Consider the following 15,856-nt stretch of genomic DNA (forward strand, 5'->3'; position numbering starts at 1 on the left):
GGCAGAGAAACAGCGCAACAGACTGCCCAAAGACATAACGATCCCATCCCAATACCACCTTACCTGTGTTTGCCTTTTCTCCTGCTCCGTTAAAGTTAATGCAAATGAGAATAGGCGACCAGACGTTCACCGATGGGGGGGGGGGGTGACGCCGTATCGTGACAAAAAAGGGAAAAAAAGAGGAGCTCCGCGGGACTGGCTGGTTTAGCAGTGGAGCCGAGTGGAAAGCAGAGTGAGGCGCTGGCCGCTCGGTGACATCAGGGGCTGGGTTAACCCGGGAACAGCCTCCTCTCTCTCGGAGGACATTACTACAGACAGGTACGCCCTGGCCGGCCCTGCCGGGCTGTCTCCCCGGCCGGGCTGTCCCCCCCCCCCCCAGTTCACGTTGCGAGTTTATTCGTCCCGTGGGAAAGTTGTGTAGCTGGCGCAACGAAACGCCTGACAGATTTTAAACGGGAGAAAGATTTAAAAACAAAAAAAAAGTTAAAGTGTGAAAAATCAAGGTAAGTATAATATATAAAAGAAAGACGTGAACATAAAGCATAAAAATGAAAACTTTTTTTCCCGTTGCCTACCAACACAGGGGTCGTCAGTTCGAATCCCCGCGTTACCTCCGGCTTGGTCGGGCGTCCCTCCAGACACAATTGGCCGTGTCTGCGGGTGGGAAGCCGGATGTGGGTATGTGTCCTGGTCGTTGCACTAGCGCCTCCTCTGGTCGGTCGGGGCACCTGTTCGTGGGGCGGGGGGGGGGGACTGGGGGGAATAGCGTGATCCTCCCACGTGCTACGTCCCCCTGGCGAAACTCCTCACTGTCAGGTGAAAAGAAGCGGCTGGCGACTCCACATGTATCGGAGGAGGCATGTGGTAGTCTGCAGCCCTCCCCGGCTCGGCAGAGGGGGTGGAGCAGCGACCTGGACGGCTCAGAAGAGTGGGGTAATTGGCCAAGTACAACTGGGGAGAGAAATGGGGGGGGGGGGAAATAAAAATAAAATAGATATATATGAAACTTTTCTGAATACTACCATGCAATGCGCTATAATCCAAATGTAACATGGCGTTGATAGTGGTGCAAATAATGGGGAACAAAACGAAATAACTGAATATGGATTACATACTATGCTGCAGGCTACATATGGCAGCGAGCATGCCAACTCACTGACATAAGGATCACTGCGGGTGAGCTGTTATTGTGTAGAGGTTTCAGCGAGGTCTGCAGGTGGTTCAGGCTCAGATAACTTGGCGGAGTTTGCGGATTGTGCAGCTGTAGTGTCCTGTGGTACATGGGGCCTTGCACGATGCGGCCTGGCAGCACATTCTCGACTGAACACCTGTAGAGGTGGGAATAAGAGAAGCCATGGGGAGGGTATGGAGAATTCCCACCATACAGCCTTCTCAGGACATAAATGAGTTTATGAGCTTGGTTCAGTGATGGTGCATGTGCTGTGAAACCTGGTTAGGCTCTCGGTGATGTGGAGACGTTGAAAGTGAAGCAGCTCCTTCTCTCCACAGGTGACCCATGGATGGCATGTGGGTCTGGCTCTCCTTTGTCCCCTGAAGTCAACAATCAGCTCCTCCAATTGCTCGTTATGATAACATAGTGTATCAAAAAACAAAACAAACATATATCATTGAGGACTCAGGACTCCAGAAGTAGCTTTTCTTCAGCTTTACTTGTCTTTGGCATCTTCAAAAAAAAGAAAAAAAAAGAGAGAGAGAACAGACACGCCCATCTTCTTCTTCTTTATATAGACTACCTGGACAGGTAAGTAATACTAGGTAAGTAATACTATAAAGTCTCAGGATTTGGTAAAAAAAACAAAAACAAAGAAATCATGACAACTACTGGCAGCACAGTGGTTAGCACTGTTGCCTCACGGCAAGAAGGTCCTGGGTTCAAACCCTGGGCCATCCCAGGTCCTCTCTATGTGGAGTTTGCATGTTCTCCCCGTGTCTGCGTGGGTTTCCTCCGGGTGCTCCAGTTTCCTCCCACCATCGATAAGACATGCATGTTAGGGTTAATACTCCTGTCTGTGCCCCTGAGCAAGGCAATGGAAAGAAGAACCGGAGATGGTCCCCGGGCGCTGCAGCTGCCCACTGCTCCTATACAATAGGATGGGTTAAATGCAGAGAACACATTTCATTGAAAACTGTACAACGACAAAATAAAGTGGCTTTCTTTCTTTCTTCTCCTCTTTCTTTCTTTAATTCTCTATAGTCATAGGTGGATTATGAGATAATAGGTCCCTGGGCTCGGAGTCTCGGACGTGTAAAAGTGCCCCCCCCCCCCCTTTCATGCAGAGGCTGTGGCTCAGGGCTACCCTGAGCCCCCGGGCCTGGAAGGCCCATTCGGTAACCCACCCATGTCTATAGTATATAGACATACAGTAGATATGCATGCAAACATCTTCACATTTTCATATTTGCCTCCCATTAATCCAGCCGCACTACACTTAGAAAAGCTTTTTTTTGTTTGTCTTTCTTTTTTAAATACTGTGTTTTCAGCGTGCAAATAAAAACTGCCCTCTCTCTCGCCGAGAGGTTCCCCTCACATGAAGAGGTATTTGGAGATACGGTTTTTGTTGTTGCACACGGAAAGGGGGATGACGTCTCTTCATTTTATTTCGGGTATGTGATCTTCTCTCAGCGTGCATTCCTGTGAAGAGTCTGAGAAGCTGAACTCGTTCTCATTTGTTGAGCCGTTGCTTAGACACCAGTCACGTGGGTGTGTACAGGCGTTGTCACAGCCTCGCGCTCTCTTGTGGCTGTTTGCCTTATTGACGACTGTGTGGGCAACAAGCGCACCGTGAGATGGTTTACTTCTTTCACTTCTTTGTGGCCATTATTTGAGCGCTTTCTTTTACTGAACGGGACAAACTGGATCAAACAAAGACACCTTTAGTCAAAAAGAATGAAATAGCTGTATTATGTTGGTAGCAACTATAATCGGAAAGTTGTAAAAAAAAAAGAAAAAAACACGGGGGAGTCCGGGTAGCGTAGCGGTCTATTCCGTTGCCTACCAACGCGGGGATCGCCGGTTCGAATTCCCGTGTTACCTCCGGCTTGGTCGGGCATCCCTCCAGACACAATTGGCCGTGTCTGCGGGTGGGAAGCCGGATGTGGGTACGTGTCCTGGTCGCTGCACTAGCGCCTCCTCTGGTCGGTCGGGGCACCTGTTCGGGGGGGGGACTGGGGTGATCCTCCCACGCGCTACGTCCCCCTGGCGAAACTCCCCACTGTCAGGTGAAAAGAAGCGACTGGCGACCCCACATTTGTCGGAGGAAGCATGTGGTGGTCTGCAGCCCTCCCCGGCTCGGCAGAGGGGGTGCAGCAGGGACCGGGACAGCTTGGAAGAGTAAAAAAAAGGGGGGGGGGAGAAAGACAAAACTGTCTTGCTCTGTCACGGAGTTAAAACAAACTACATGGACAAACAATATCGGGAGGAAAAAGACAAAAACAGGTGTTGTCAGTTGAATAACTTGGTGTTTATCTCCTGAAGGGGCAGATTTGTAATTCTACATGACTGGCTGGCAAGAACAACGGGGATTATACTGAGGGCAAGAGGCCAAGGTGAAGTTTGTTTCTATTTGGTGTCAATCACCACCAGTTTATAGGACCTGTCAGTCAAAGAAGGCATTTTCTTCTCTTTCTGTTTGAGCCGAGGGCCTTGGTCCCTGGAAGCAAGGTCTGTCTGACTGTCACAGAGGACCCTCTCTGGAAACCTTGTTGTTGTCTTCTGGATGTATCACTTCCTCTGAAGTCTGAGGCCATATGACTCCGGTGAAATATTTCTTTCTCCGGAGGCCAGATGTTGATGTGTCGTTTTGCCATGTAGCTGTACAGGGAACCACTGTTGTTCTACAAACTTCCCACGGCTTTCACTTTGTCTGACTTCTCTACCCTTGAACTAAGAAATGTGAATAATTCCCTACACAGTTGAAAACCCGTCGTATGATCTCAGACATGCATTGACATCAATAGGGAACAACCAGGTTATAGTTCTGGACTCCTGGGGGGGTTACTGTCTATAGACACAAGGTTGTCCCAGCAGCAGCAAAACATCTTCCTTAGATGAAGACGAGCATAGAAAAACGTTCCCTAGGGGCGTCCGGGTAGCGTAGCGGTCTATTCCGCTGCCCACCAACACGGGGATCATCAGTTTGATTCCCTGTGTTACCTCCGGCTTGGTCGGGCGCCCCCTACAGACACAATTGGCCGTGTCTGCGGGTAGGAAGCCGGATGTGGATGGGTGTCCTGGTTGCTGCACTAGCGCCTCCTCTGGTCAGTCGGGACGCCTGTTCGGGGGGGGAGGGGGAACTGGGGGGAATAGCGTGATCCTCCCACGCGCTACGTCCCCCTGGTGAAACTCCTCACTGTCAGGTGAAAAGACTCCACATGTATGGGAGGAGGTATGTGGTATTCTGCAGCCCTCTCCGGCTCGGCAGATGGGGTGGAGCAGCGACCGGGACGGCTCGGAAGAGTGGGGTAATTGGCCATATTCAATTGGGGATAAAAGGGGGGGGGACGTCCCCTACTGATTTACCACATCCGTCCAATAAATAAGAGCTGATGAAAACACGCTCTTGGTGCACAGACGGGCTTGTCCAGGACCAGGTCTGACAATCATCAAGTCAGGAAAAAGGTTCAGATATGGATGCAAAGACAGAGGAGTGTAAGGACAACATATAATTTCACAATGACTTTGAGAAGTGAAACGGGAACTCAAACCTGCCAGCGTTTTATTTCCAGGCAAAACACCTTTGATGTTTCCATGGCAACCTGTCCTCCCACAAGCAGGTTATAGTATAGTTAGGTATGCCTGATATTCTGGCAGGGAGGAGCCTTTCTCTGACAGGTACAAACAAATCCATCACTGTGTCCACACACTGCTGTCACTTCTCTGCAAACGTTTCAGCGGCTGATTCAGTCTATCTTTTTTTTTTCTTTGTGACATTTAACATCATGCCAATGAGGATATCGAAATGCTGAAATGAGACCATGCCTTTAACTTACTGAGCTATTGTTTATTGGGTTGGTACTGAATGCTTGTCCGGCTGCCAACCTCTCTTCCTTTTCACTGCGAACCAGATGCTGATCTTCCATCCATCCATCCATCCATCCATCCATCCATCCATCCATCCATCCATCCATCCATCCATCCATCCATCCATCCATCCATCTATCCATCCATAGCCTGGTCACATCTTCCGGCCCCTTGATACTAACAAGGAGGATCTTACCAATTGGAGCCCTTTGGTGAGACCTGGTGAAATCTACTGATTATGTCTGCGAAGAGCTGCTCGTCATCATCATCATCATCATCATCATCATCATCACCAGCGCCTGAAAGAAATGTCTCATCAATGTGAGAATCCCACTCATTATAATGTACATTATTAGCTTGACTATCTTTGTCAGAAACCCCACAGGGCTTCGGCATAGGTGAGGGCAGAACACACCGGCGCTTTTGAAAGTGTAAGGAAATAAAGTGTGTCTCTCCTGTATGAGGTTTTGTAGGTTATCATGTTACAGGTGGCATGTAGAAAGGTAAATGATACAATTATGTTTCATAGTATACAGATTTGTGTAGATGACATACATAAACATCTTTTGTTTTGTGGAATATCACATCCTGAACTACCACTTGCATTACTGTTAAACATGGGCCACTTCATCGGTAACCAACACGGATGACCAACCTGTCATTTCTCTGAAATGAGGAATACTTTTCACTCTGTTTGCCTGAGGTGATAAGTTGTGTTGGTCAGAAATAAAACTCTCAGGGTTCTGAGTTGACTTCATCTGCAGAAATACACACGAGGCCAAACTATTATGACTGACTGACAGCCAGTCTGATTCCATAAAACCCAGTGGAGAAAACCACTTTCCCCCATGAAAACTCGAGCACGGGCGATGTCAAAACCGTCCTGTCGTCCCCCTCAGATTTGGGTAATTCCATGTGTCCATACGGCACTTCTTGACTTTACGGCACGCGATAGCAGGTTTCTCCAGCTGCATGTTACAGATAGGGAGTTATTTTAGGCCGAGGAGATTGTCATAAACACACCGTGTGGCGATTGTCCTGTGGTGCAGGCTGGCTGCACACGACTATCAGCTCAGCCTCGCTTTGATTGTCACTATGGGAACTGACCCGCGGCTGCAGGAGCAAAGGCTTCCCATCACCACAGCGAGTCGATATTACTTCTCTCTCAATGGTGAGATACATCTGCCACACGAGCATGTTCGACCCAGGTGATTAGCATGCACGTACTTCACGTCGATGCTATTATTCCTACAAAATGAATTCACACACGGTGATCTGCAGGAAGTAAATTGACCTTTAGACCCCGCAAGGCGCCTTGTTTGAATGACCCACCAAGGTGATGAAACATCACATCCACTCGTTGCAAGGGGAATGCATTTTCACTTGCAAAGATGACACTCGAGGCCCCCCTCAGCAAATTATTCAGCGGGTTTCGCCACCAAAGCCAAGGTCAGTGATGGAGTGTGTGGATACACAGAGTCAGCCAGTAGACTTGGTTCCTGGAGGAGGAACAGCAGACGAGCGGAGCATAGTTAAAATGGAGAGGGGGAAGACGAACCATCTGTTTCAGGGTCCAGAGTTCACTCGGTCGGTGCAGGTGAGCGTGCATGGGGACCGGGGAGTGCCAGCCCGCTTTAAATGGCACTCAGAGAGCAGCGTGGGCCAGGCAGCCATAGTGGCAAACACGCGTAGTGGAGCCCTCCATAAATATTGACTCTGCTAACTCTCCAAACCTCAGAGATAAACAGTTTGACAACTCCAAGGGGCAAGGGGTGCCACCATCAGCAAGGCAAAACAAAGCCAGCAGGTAGATTTGGACTGAAGTTTGAGATTTAGGCGCATCACTGTTCAAGGTGCCACCACGCAAGCCGATGCCATGCTAACGTCGGTCAACGTCAGTTCCACTGAGACTTGAATCCCATCACGAGTCGACATTGGATCAACGTCTTTGACTGAGAGGCATGGTTGCCATGTTTTTTTTAAAATTATAAGCAAACATTGGGCTGTTTTCCTCCAGAAAGTCACTTGAAAACTTTTAATAGTTTGCAGTTTTTGGGCCTCACTTTCAAAATGTCCTTGCTTTCTTTTCTTTTCTTTTATTAAAAGTTTGACTGATAACAGAAAGAAAAAGTGAGTCTATTCAAATATAAGATGTCAAACATTCCCACCTGCTGTTCAATTCTACTCACTGCACAGAAGTCAATTCATCCCTTCCCTGTTTGCCTCAGATTACAAAACACACAACAGATTGTGGTAGCTGCTGTCACCATGTCTTTACCTTCTCCCTCTCCACCTGTCTCTCTCCTCCTTTTATTATCAAGGTACCGCTAGCTAACATCAACTATACAAGATGCCGCAGGCAAAATGCATAAAATATTGTAAAAGATATAACAAAGGCTGGGGAAAGAGACTGGAAGGCTGGATCGCTTTAGTAAACCGAGACTATTTAATCAATTATGGATTTCTGTATTAATTTATGTCAAATAATAGAAATCCACAGGTGAAATCTTGTCAAATGGGAGTCAGTGGTCTAAATCACCTCTTGGGTCATTGAATAAAAAAGGGGGGAAAAACTGAATCCCTAAATGAACAAATGGAAAAAAGAGAATACATTTTGATCACCTCTCAGTTATTGTTCAAACTGTAAAATGTAATCCAGTTAAGAGATAAGCGTGTTGAAACGCGGGTTTAAGGGGAAAGAGCAATAGCTTGATTTGGCCTCCATATGCAGAGCAAATCTGCTGGTTTTCTCCTGCATGATCTGGCAACCCGGTGGTAGAAAACACAAGGCCTAACAAGATGGTAAAATGATGTATTTAATGAGTTCACGAGACCATTTTGAATAATCGTTGGTTTATTTACTTGGTAGAGGATTTGAGTTTTTAATCCCCCTCCCCTTTTTATCCCGTTGCATCCGGCCAATTACCCCTTTCTTCCGAGCTGCCCCGGTCCCTGCTTCACCCCCTCTGCTGATCCAGGGAGGGCTGCAGACTACCACGTCTCCTCCAATACATGTGGAGTCTCCAGCCGCTTCTTTTCACCTGACAGTGAGGAGTTTCGCCAGGGGGACGTAGCGCGGGGGAGGATCACGCTATTCCCCCCCAAACAGGCGCCCCGACCGACCACAGGCGCTAGTGCAGCGACCAGGACACATACCCACATCTGGCTTCCCACCCACAGACACGGACAATTATGTTTGTAGAAACGCTCGACCAAGCCGGAGGTAACACGGGGATTCGAACCGGTGATCTCCGTGTTGGTAGGCAACGGAATAGACCGCCACGCCACCCGGACGCCCCGGGTTTGAGTTTTTAGACAGAGGATACGTGGGCATGCCGCTGCCTACGAATCTGTGTGACTATGTCAAACATATAGTACGTAGATGTGAATCCCCAGAGTCTTTATTCACAAGCCACTGTGCTTATCAGTATTAGAAAATGAAAGGGTAATTTACTGCCAGTTATTGATGGAAGAATGGCTTTATGTCTGCAATTTTTATATGTCATTACTGTTGCTTTCACATTTTCAATCTTACTGGGATTATGTGATTTGACAGATGATATCTAATGTGGAGAAGGTACTCTTTCTTCCTACATGTGTCAGATAAGTTCCAGTACTTTCAATTAAACGCAACACCTTGCTAATGTCGCATCGACACAACACCTTTTGTGTATCAGCGTTAACACACAGAGCACAAATGTGTCACCAATCTAGCCAAACCAATGTGCTGAAAGATGCATTCCCTTTCAGACCTGTAGAAATCCTTACCAGATAACGCAGAGGCCCAGGGAGGCAGTAGTAGGGATTAAAGGCTCACCTCGTGACCACAAAGTTGGTGATGTGAATCTGTGGACCAGCTCGGATTAGTTGGGCCAGGCAGAGACAAATCAGTAACGGCCACCGAGATGCCCTTGAACAAGGCTCTTAAACACAATTATGGCAGCAGAGGCATTTCTGGGTATTTGTGATTAAAATGTACCTTTTCAGACCTTGTCCTAACACCCCTTCGTTGCACAGGAATCCCACAGCTTTCTCATCAGCGAGTGGATGGAGCATAATGAGAGTGTTTACACTTTCCCATTATCCAAGTGCTGAGAGATTAACAGGAGGAAAAGCAACACAAACACATGCATAGTAAACCATAAAGGAAGGAGGCAAACACAATGGGAACATTCTGTAGTGTTCTCTGCAGCACGGCAATGACATTATCTGAAATCTGCCCCACAACCGTGATAAAACATTCTCCTCTGAGCTCGGCTCATCCTCCTCCACAGATAGGAGGACGGTAGCTCGGTTTGGAATTCAAGGGGGAAGCATCTCCAGAATCTGACACGTCTCATTTGGAGTGTCTTGGCAATTTTCAGCAATAAGATAAATAAAAAGATATCAAATTGACCACTGAATGTACCTTTTTTTCCACATGACAAAATTGGAGAATGACAAGTAAAGAAGTCAATTGTTTTGACGACGCCACCGGCCCGTCACCAGAGAAATAAAGCTGCCGTTCCTCCGAAAGCTGCCCATCCTTCAATATTTAGCGAGGTCTTGACCATAATCACTTCCTCTTTCAGGGGGATAACGTAACATCGTTACCGAGCCTCTTTTGTTTGAAAACAACATCGAAACACCACGTCTCAGTGCACCGGTTTCCCACTGGGCAAACCCAAACCTCCCAACTCAGGCACCAAATGAAGGATTAATCTAGCTTTCATGTTTCAAGATCAGAGCCGACTTTGATCGCGAGACAAATGTGGGTTGATATGTTAAGAAACCCATCGCTGCATGTAACAACATAACAAACATGCTAAGTAAAATGAATCTGGAGGCATAGTTGTTGTGGTACATAGTTGCCTCTGGCCTTATAAGAAAATGAAAACATCCTATTATTTTTATTATTTTTTATTATTACTCCTGGCCTTTTGTAACAGTGCATTTTGGACATCAAATGCAGTTACAACACAACAATACCATAGACAGCCTTCTTTATTGGAATGCACTCACAATGTTTCACACGTAAGACTTAAATAACTTGCAATTTTACATATCATCACAGACATAAAGTGCTACTCCAATAACTGCACGTCGATTAGCTGCGAGGGCACGCCACATAGCACGAGAAAATCAAGCAACGTCGAGAATAAAGCAGGGTAACGACAAATAAGGGAAGCCACAAATGTTCTTCATCGACTCATGACAGGAAATGAAAAGGCGATTGTTAAAACTGAGAAGAATGTCACACATACAGTACACAGTCGTCCACATAATGTTAAACAAACATCCATGGAGCAGGCACCTCAGCTTCGAGCTGCCACGGCTTGGGCCTGCTGCTGATCGGAAGACTGCAGTTGTTTCCCCAGGTACTCCCTGTAAGACAGAGAGAAGAATACAGGAGAACATGACATGAGGTGCAACACATCATATGTTGCTGTCTTTCATCTGTCACAGATGGAGTGAATGCTTAGCAACAGGTTGTCATAAACACAGCTACACTTCTAAAGGAAAATAAATCAAGCACGAGTTTACCTTTTATTCTGAAATACTTTCTACTTTTTATATAGGTCTTGAATGGAACAATACACGTTTGATGAGGCATCACATGACAAAGTGGTGGAAATATACTCAAAGGAGTGAGTATATTTACACACGATCGTGCACGCTGAATTCTTATGCAGTGTATATTTATAGTTTATGTACATGTGTGATAGCTCAGTGAGGGAGTCAAAACTGTAACAATTTCAAAAAGTAAGAATTTTTAACTTGTTTCACATTTTGACAAGAACACAGTGTCATCGATGCAAAGCACAACTGTTGTGTGACTTTGCTGTAAACAGAGCAATACACGATATTTATCTTAAGTTTGTGATTGCACGTTTTCAGCGGAGTAGCTAATGTTACATATTATTTACATCATATCGTGATTGGACGCTTGACATTGACATTGTAAAATAGATACTTTTGCACCGGATCAACAGAGCTAAAGTTAGCTTGTCTGAATCAGGTTTTTAGCTAGCTGACATGTCAGACACGCTTCAAAACTGATCAAAAAGCTGATGTGTTGCCGTATGTTACAGGTGATAAGAGGACACCTCATTCGCATCTCTGTTGATGGTGTTTCTGTGTAATCCTACCTTGACTGAAACCACATGGACAATACCAAGTGATAGAATATGAGAGAGAGGCAAAGACAGCATAATGGTGGGGTGCAGACAAATCATATCATGTTGCTTTTCTACCTGGGTCAGTCTATACGATGCTCCTATATAAACATAGACAATTAAAGGAGTTTGTCATAATGAGCCTTTTCCCCTGGAGAAAAGAGACAGCATAAATCTTCTCCTTCATAGCGGCCACCTGGTGTAGTCTTTTTCTTTTGTGTGCTGTATTTAAGACAAGGGCAATCAGTTTTATATTCTAGGGAAATACGAACATGTTTTCAGCTAAAAAGAAAATGAAAAAAAAAGAGTTTTACTACCTCTTTAAGGAAATCTAACAGGGAATAAATGGATTAACCCAAAATGACATGCAGCTGTAGAAATATAATGGTATTACTAGCAGATGTCACAACACTTAATGAGGCATTTTATTTGGTGGTAACATTTTCCCAGATATAGGATCATATCGTGCACACTGATATCAGAGCTATCAACAGAATCTCAGAGCCCCAAGAATGCAAAAGCTAGAAATGACTGCTGTCAAACAGTATTTTTTTCTTTCTGAAAGTATAAAGAAAAGATTCATACTTGCAGAGTGTAAATTGAGTGCTGCAGAATTCTCATAAGGACACAGCAGACTTGTATTCATTATGGTGGTATTTTCTATTCCAAGACTTGAATTTCAGTGTCAAAAGAGTCAACATACTTTACTTGCATCTCTGCATGCAGCTTTTTCTCTTTCAATCACACTAATTAAAGTGTGCTATAAAGAGCAGCACTATAAATAGTAGCGGAACAGGATCGGGCTTAATAACCAACAGGTTTGACATTTGCGCCTAAAAACAATAATCTGTGGGTTAAGATGGAATCACAAATATGGAACAGGAAACATGGAAACATGGCTATTGTTATACATCCATATTTAAAAATACATTTCACATTTCCATTATTTTTCCACTCGTCTCCATTTCAAAAGGCCTGGCGTAGGCAACAGAGTCTCATATTGTTCTATCATTCTGCACACAACTGAGCAGAGCCTGCTCTGACAGTATTTAGGATACAAGTAGGTGCGCGTCACTCGACGTCTGTCTGTCTCCCAAACGGGACGCTATCGAATGAGATGGATGTTAACAGACCCATCATGAGTTCAGCTCAAGCACAGAGAAATGTGTTCACCCTTTGAGTGTGTGCATTTAAGGAGATATTTTCTCAATGTGGAAGGGGGGAAAAAACAGTTGGAGCAGAAAGTGTCAAAAGGACCTCCAACATCAACAGCCTCCTAACGGGACACATTTCTTTGAAGTCTCCACTAATAACCTTTAGCCACCGTCCTTATAGTGGCTATATGTCGATACCCACTGCTATCAAAGAGGCGTTAAACAGCACAAGGCAATAGGTGCAGTTGTTTAAATTGGACACAACTAACAAAGACAGTGGAGCCAAAGAGCTCCAGGAAACATGAACCTACCAGTATGACTATCTAGGAGGTTCAACAAACCCCATTTACAATTACACTTATCTAAAAAGGGACCAGATGAAAATCTGGAACTTGCACATGCATGTAACACCAAGAGCTGAGGGCTCAGTCAGTCTACAGATTTAAAATCAAGGATGAACAAAATAGACACAGTTTTTACCCTGACTGTTTCGATTATAGGGACAAGTACTAGCCAAAGTCAAGTAATCAGGCAAATGCACTGCAACCATGTTATGTTCAGAGGCAATTTCTCTAACCAGTCCTGGAAGTGGAGCACAAAATGGCTTTATAATGCATTCAGTTTAGGAGAGAAGTCCTCTCAAAATTGTGACCAAGGTAAATATATAAAACCCGCTATTTTGACCCCAATTTGTCTTTCCTTTTCATACTTTCTATGAGAGAGTGCACAGCAAGCTCTGAGAAACATGGGTCCTCTCACACTCAAAAATGTACAAGCTACTGCATGTAATGGGGGTCTAAAAATAGGGTTTCTAAAGTGAAATGCAGACTTCACAGGTTTGGCCGAAACCTAGAAGCATAGAGGCTGCATAGATAGAGGAACACTGAGCAGGATATTGGTTTAAGGATAGGCTAAAACTGTGATTATCATATTCGTAATGTTTTTCACATCAAATGGCATGCGAGGTGCTCACTACAGCGAAAGCCATCACATGCTGTTTGTCTGTGGTCAAAAGAGCATGCAAATAGGCAGGTCATTCAAAGGTAAAAACAAAATGCTCCAATCACTAGTCTACTACTATTACTACTACTACTACTGCTATTACTACTACCACTACTACTACTACTTTCAGCTGCTCCCGTTAGGGGTCGCCACAGCGGATCATCCGTTTCCATCTCTTCCTGTCCTCTGCATCTTCCTCTGTCATGCCAACTCCCTGCATTTCCTCTCTCACCACATCCATAAACCTCCTCTCTTTGGCCCTCCTCTTTTCCTCTTCCCTGGCAGCTCCATATTTAGCATCCTTCTCCCAATATACCCAGCATCTCTCCTCCACATGTCCAAACCATCTCAATCTTGCCTCTCTTGCTTTGTCTCCAAACCATCCAACCTGAGCTGTCCCTCAAACATACTCATTCCCAATTCTGTCCTTCTTCATCACTCCCAACACAAATCTTAGCATCGTCAAATCTGCCACCTCCAGCTCCACCTCCTGTCTTTTGGTCAGTGCCACCGTCTCCACTCTCTTCTTCACCTCTCTAACTCACTCCGTTACTTTGAACAGATGACCCGAAGTATTTAAACTCATCCACCATCACCGTCTCTACTCCTTGCATCCTCACCATTCTGCTGTCCTCACTCTCCTTCACACATATGTATTCCTTCTTGCTCCTACTGACTTTCATTCCTCTTCTCTTCAGTGCATACCTCCACCTCTCCTCAGCCTGCAACATACTCTCACTACAGACCACAATGTCATCCGCGAACATCATAGTCCATGGAGACTTCTGCCTGAGCTTTTCCGTCAACCTGTCTATAACCATTGCAAACAAGAAAGGGCTCAGAGCCGATCCTTGATGTAATCCCACTTCCACCTTGAACCCATCCGTCACTCCTACTGCACACATAACCACACTGCCCTCATACACATCTTGCACCACTCTTATATACTCCTCTGCCACCTCCCACTTCCTCATAAAATACCACACCTCCTTTCTTGGCACCCTGTCATATGCTTTCTCTAAATCCACAAAGACACTTCTGATCTTCTCTATACTTCTCCATCAACATTCTCGAAGCAAACATCACATCTGTGGTGCTCTTTCATGGCATGAACCCATACTGCTGCTCTCTAGTCATCACCTCTCTCCTCTTAACCTAGCTTCCACTACTCTTTCCCATATCTTCATGCTGTGACAGATCAACTTTATATCCTTATTCTTGAAATCGGTACAAGTACACTTCTTCTCCACTCCTCATGCATCCTCTCATTTTTGAAGATTGTTAAACAATTTAGTTAAAAACTCCACTGCCATCTCTCCTAAACACCTCCACAGGTATGTCATCTGGACCAACCACCTTTCTCCTCTTCATTCTCTTCATAGCTGCCCTCACTTCCTCCTTGCTAATCCACTGCACTTCCTGACGTCATCCAACCTTGTCTCTCTCTCATTTTCTTCATTCACCAGCCCCTCAAAGTACTCCTTCCACCTTCTCAACACACACTCCTTGCTTGTCAGCACATTTCCATCTCTATCCTTCATCACCCTAACCTGCTGCACATGTTTCCCAGCTTGGTCCCTCTGTCTAGCCAAGTCCTTTTCTCCTTCCTTAGTGTCTAACCTCTCATAAAACTCACCATACACCTTTTCCTTTGCCTTCACCACCTCTCTCTTCACGCCACATCTCCTTGTACTCCTGTCTACTTTCTTCATCTCTCTATCCCACTTCTTCTTTGCCAACCTTTTCCTCAGTATACTTTGCTGTACTTCCTCATTCCACCACCAAGTCTCCTTCCCTTCCTTCCTCTGTCCAGACTGACACACCAAGTACCTTCCTAGATGTCTGCCTCACCATTTCTACAGTGGTTGCCCAGCCATCTGGCAACTCTTCACTACCACCCAGTGCCTGTCTTAACTCCTCCCTGAACTCCACACAACATTCTTCCTTCTTCAACTTCCACCATTTGATCCTGGACTCTGCCTACACTATCTTCCTCTTCTTGATCTCCAAAGTCATTCTACAGACTATCATCCGATGATACCTAGCTATGTCCTCCCCATCACCATCTTGCAGTCTCCAATCCCTTTCACATCATGCCTCCTGCATGACATAGTCCACCTGTGTGCACTTTCCTCCACTCTTATACATCACTCTGTGTTCCTCCTTCTTCTTGAAATATGTATTCACCACAGCCATTTCCATCCTTTTTGCAAAATCCACCACCATCTGTCTTTCCACATTCCTGTCTTTGACACTATACCTGCCCATCACCTCCTCATCACCTCTGTTCCATTCACCCTTCTGCCCTTCAAATGATCTGATTGGATATATGCTTCCAGGTAATTGCTTTCCTCCTAGTGTCTTGATGTAATTTCAATGCTTTGTCATACAATTTTGTCAGAGATTATCTAGACCTGAAGTTATTTAATTTCCCCCCCATTTCTCCTGTTGATGTCTCCTTCCTCATTTCTATCAGACATCTGGTATCACCTGAGGCCCGAACC

The 15,856-nt window shown here is 45.5% G+C and overlaps 1 protein-coding gene across 2 annotated transcripts in view; it reads right to left on the reverse strand.

Annotated features, from left to right (window-relative positions):
* Positions 1-9,953: 9,953 nt before the first annotated feature.
* The window catches only part of atp6v1h (ATPase H+ transporting V1 subunit H), a 42,349-nt gene continuing 36,446 nt past the window's right edge, over positions 9,954-15,856 (reverse strand). For both annotated transcript variants that reach the window (XM_056293223.1, XM_056293224.1), the window contains exon 14: positions 9,954-10,405. In XM_056293223.1, coding sequence (XP_056149198.1) covers positions 10,336-10,405 — 70 coding nt within the window. In that variant the 3' untranslated portion in view covers positions 9,954-10,335. The remainder of the gene's footprint in view (positions 10,406-15,856) is intronic.

Source organism: Lampris incognitus, chromosome 14 (genome assembly GCF_029633865.1).
Source record: "Lampris incognitus isolate fLamInc1 chromosome 14, fLamInc1.hap2, whole genome shotgun sequence".
Classification (NCBI taxonomy): domain Eukaryota; kingdom Metazoa; phylum Chordata; class Actinopteri; order Lampriformes; family Lampridae; genus Lampris; species Lampris incognitus.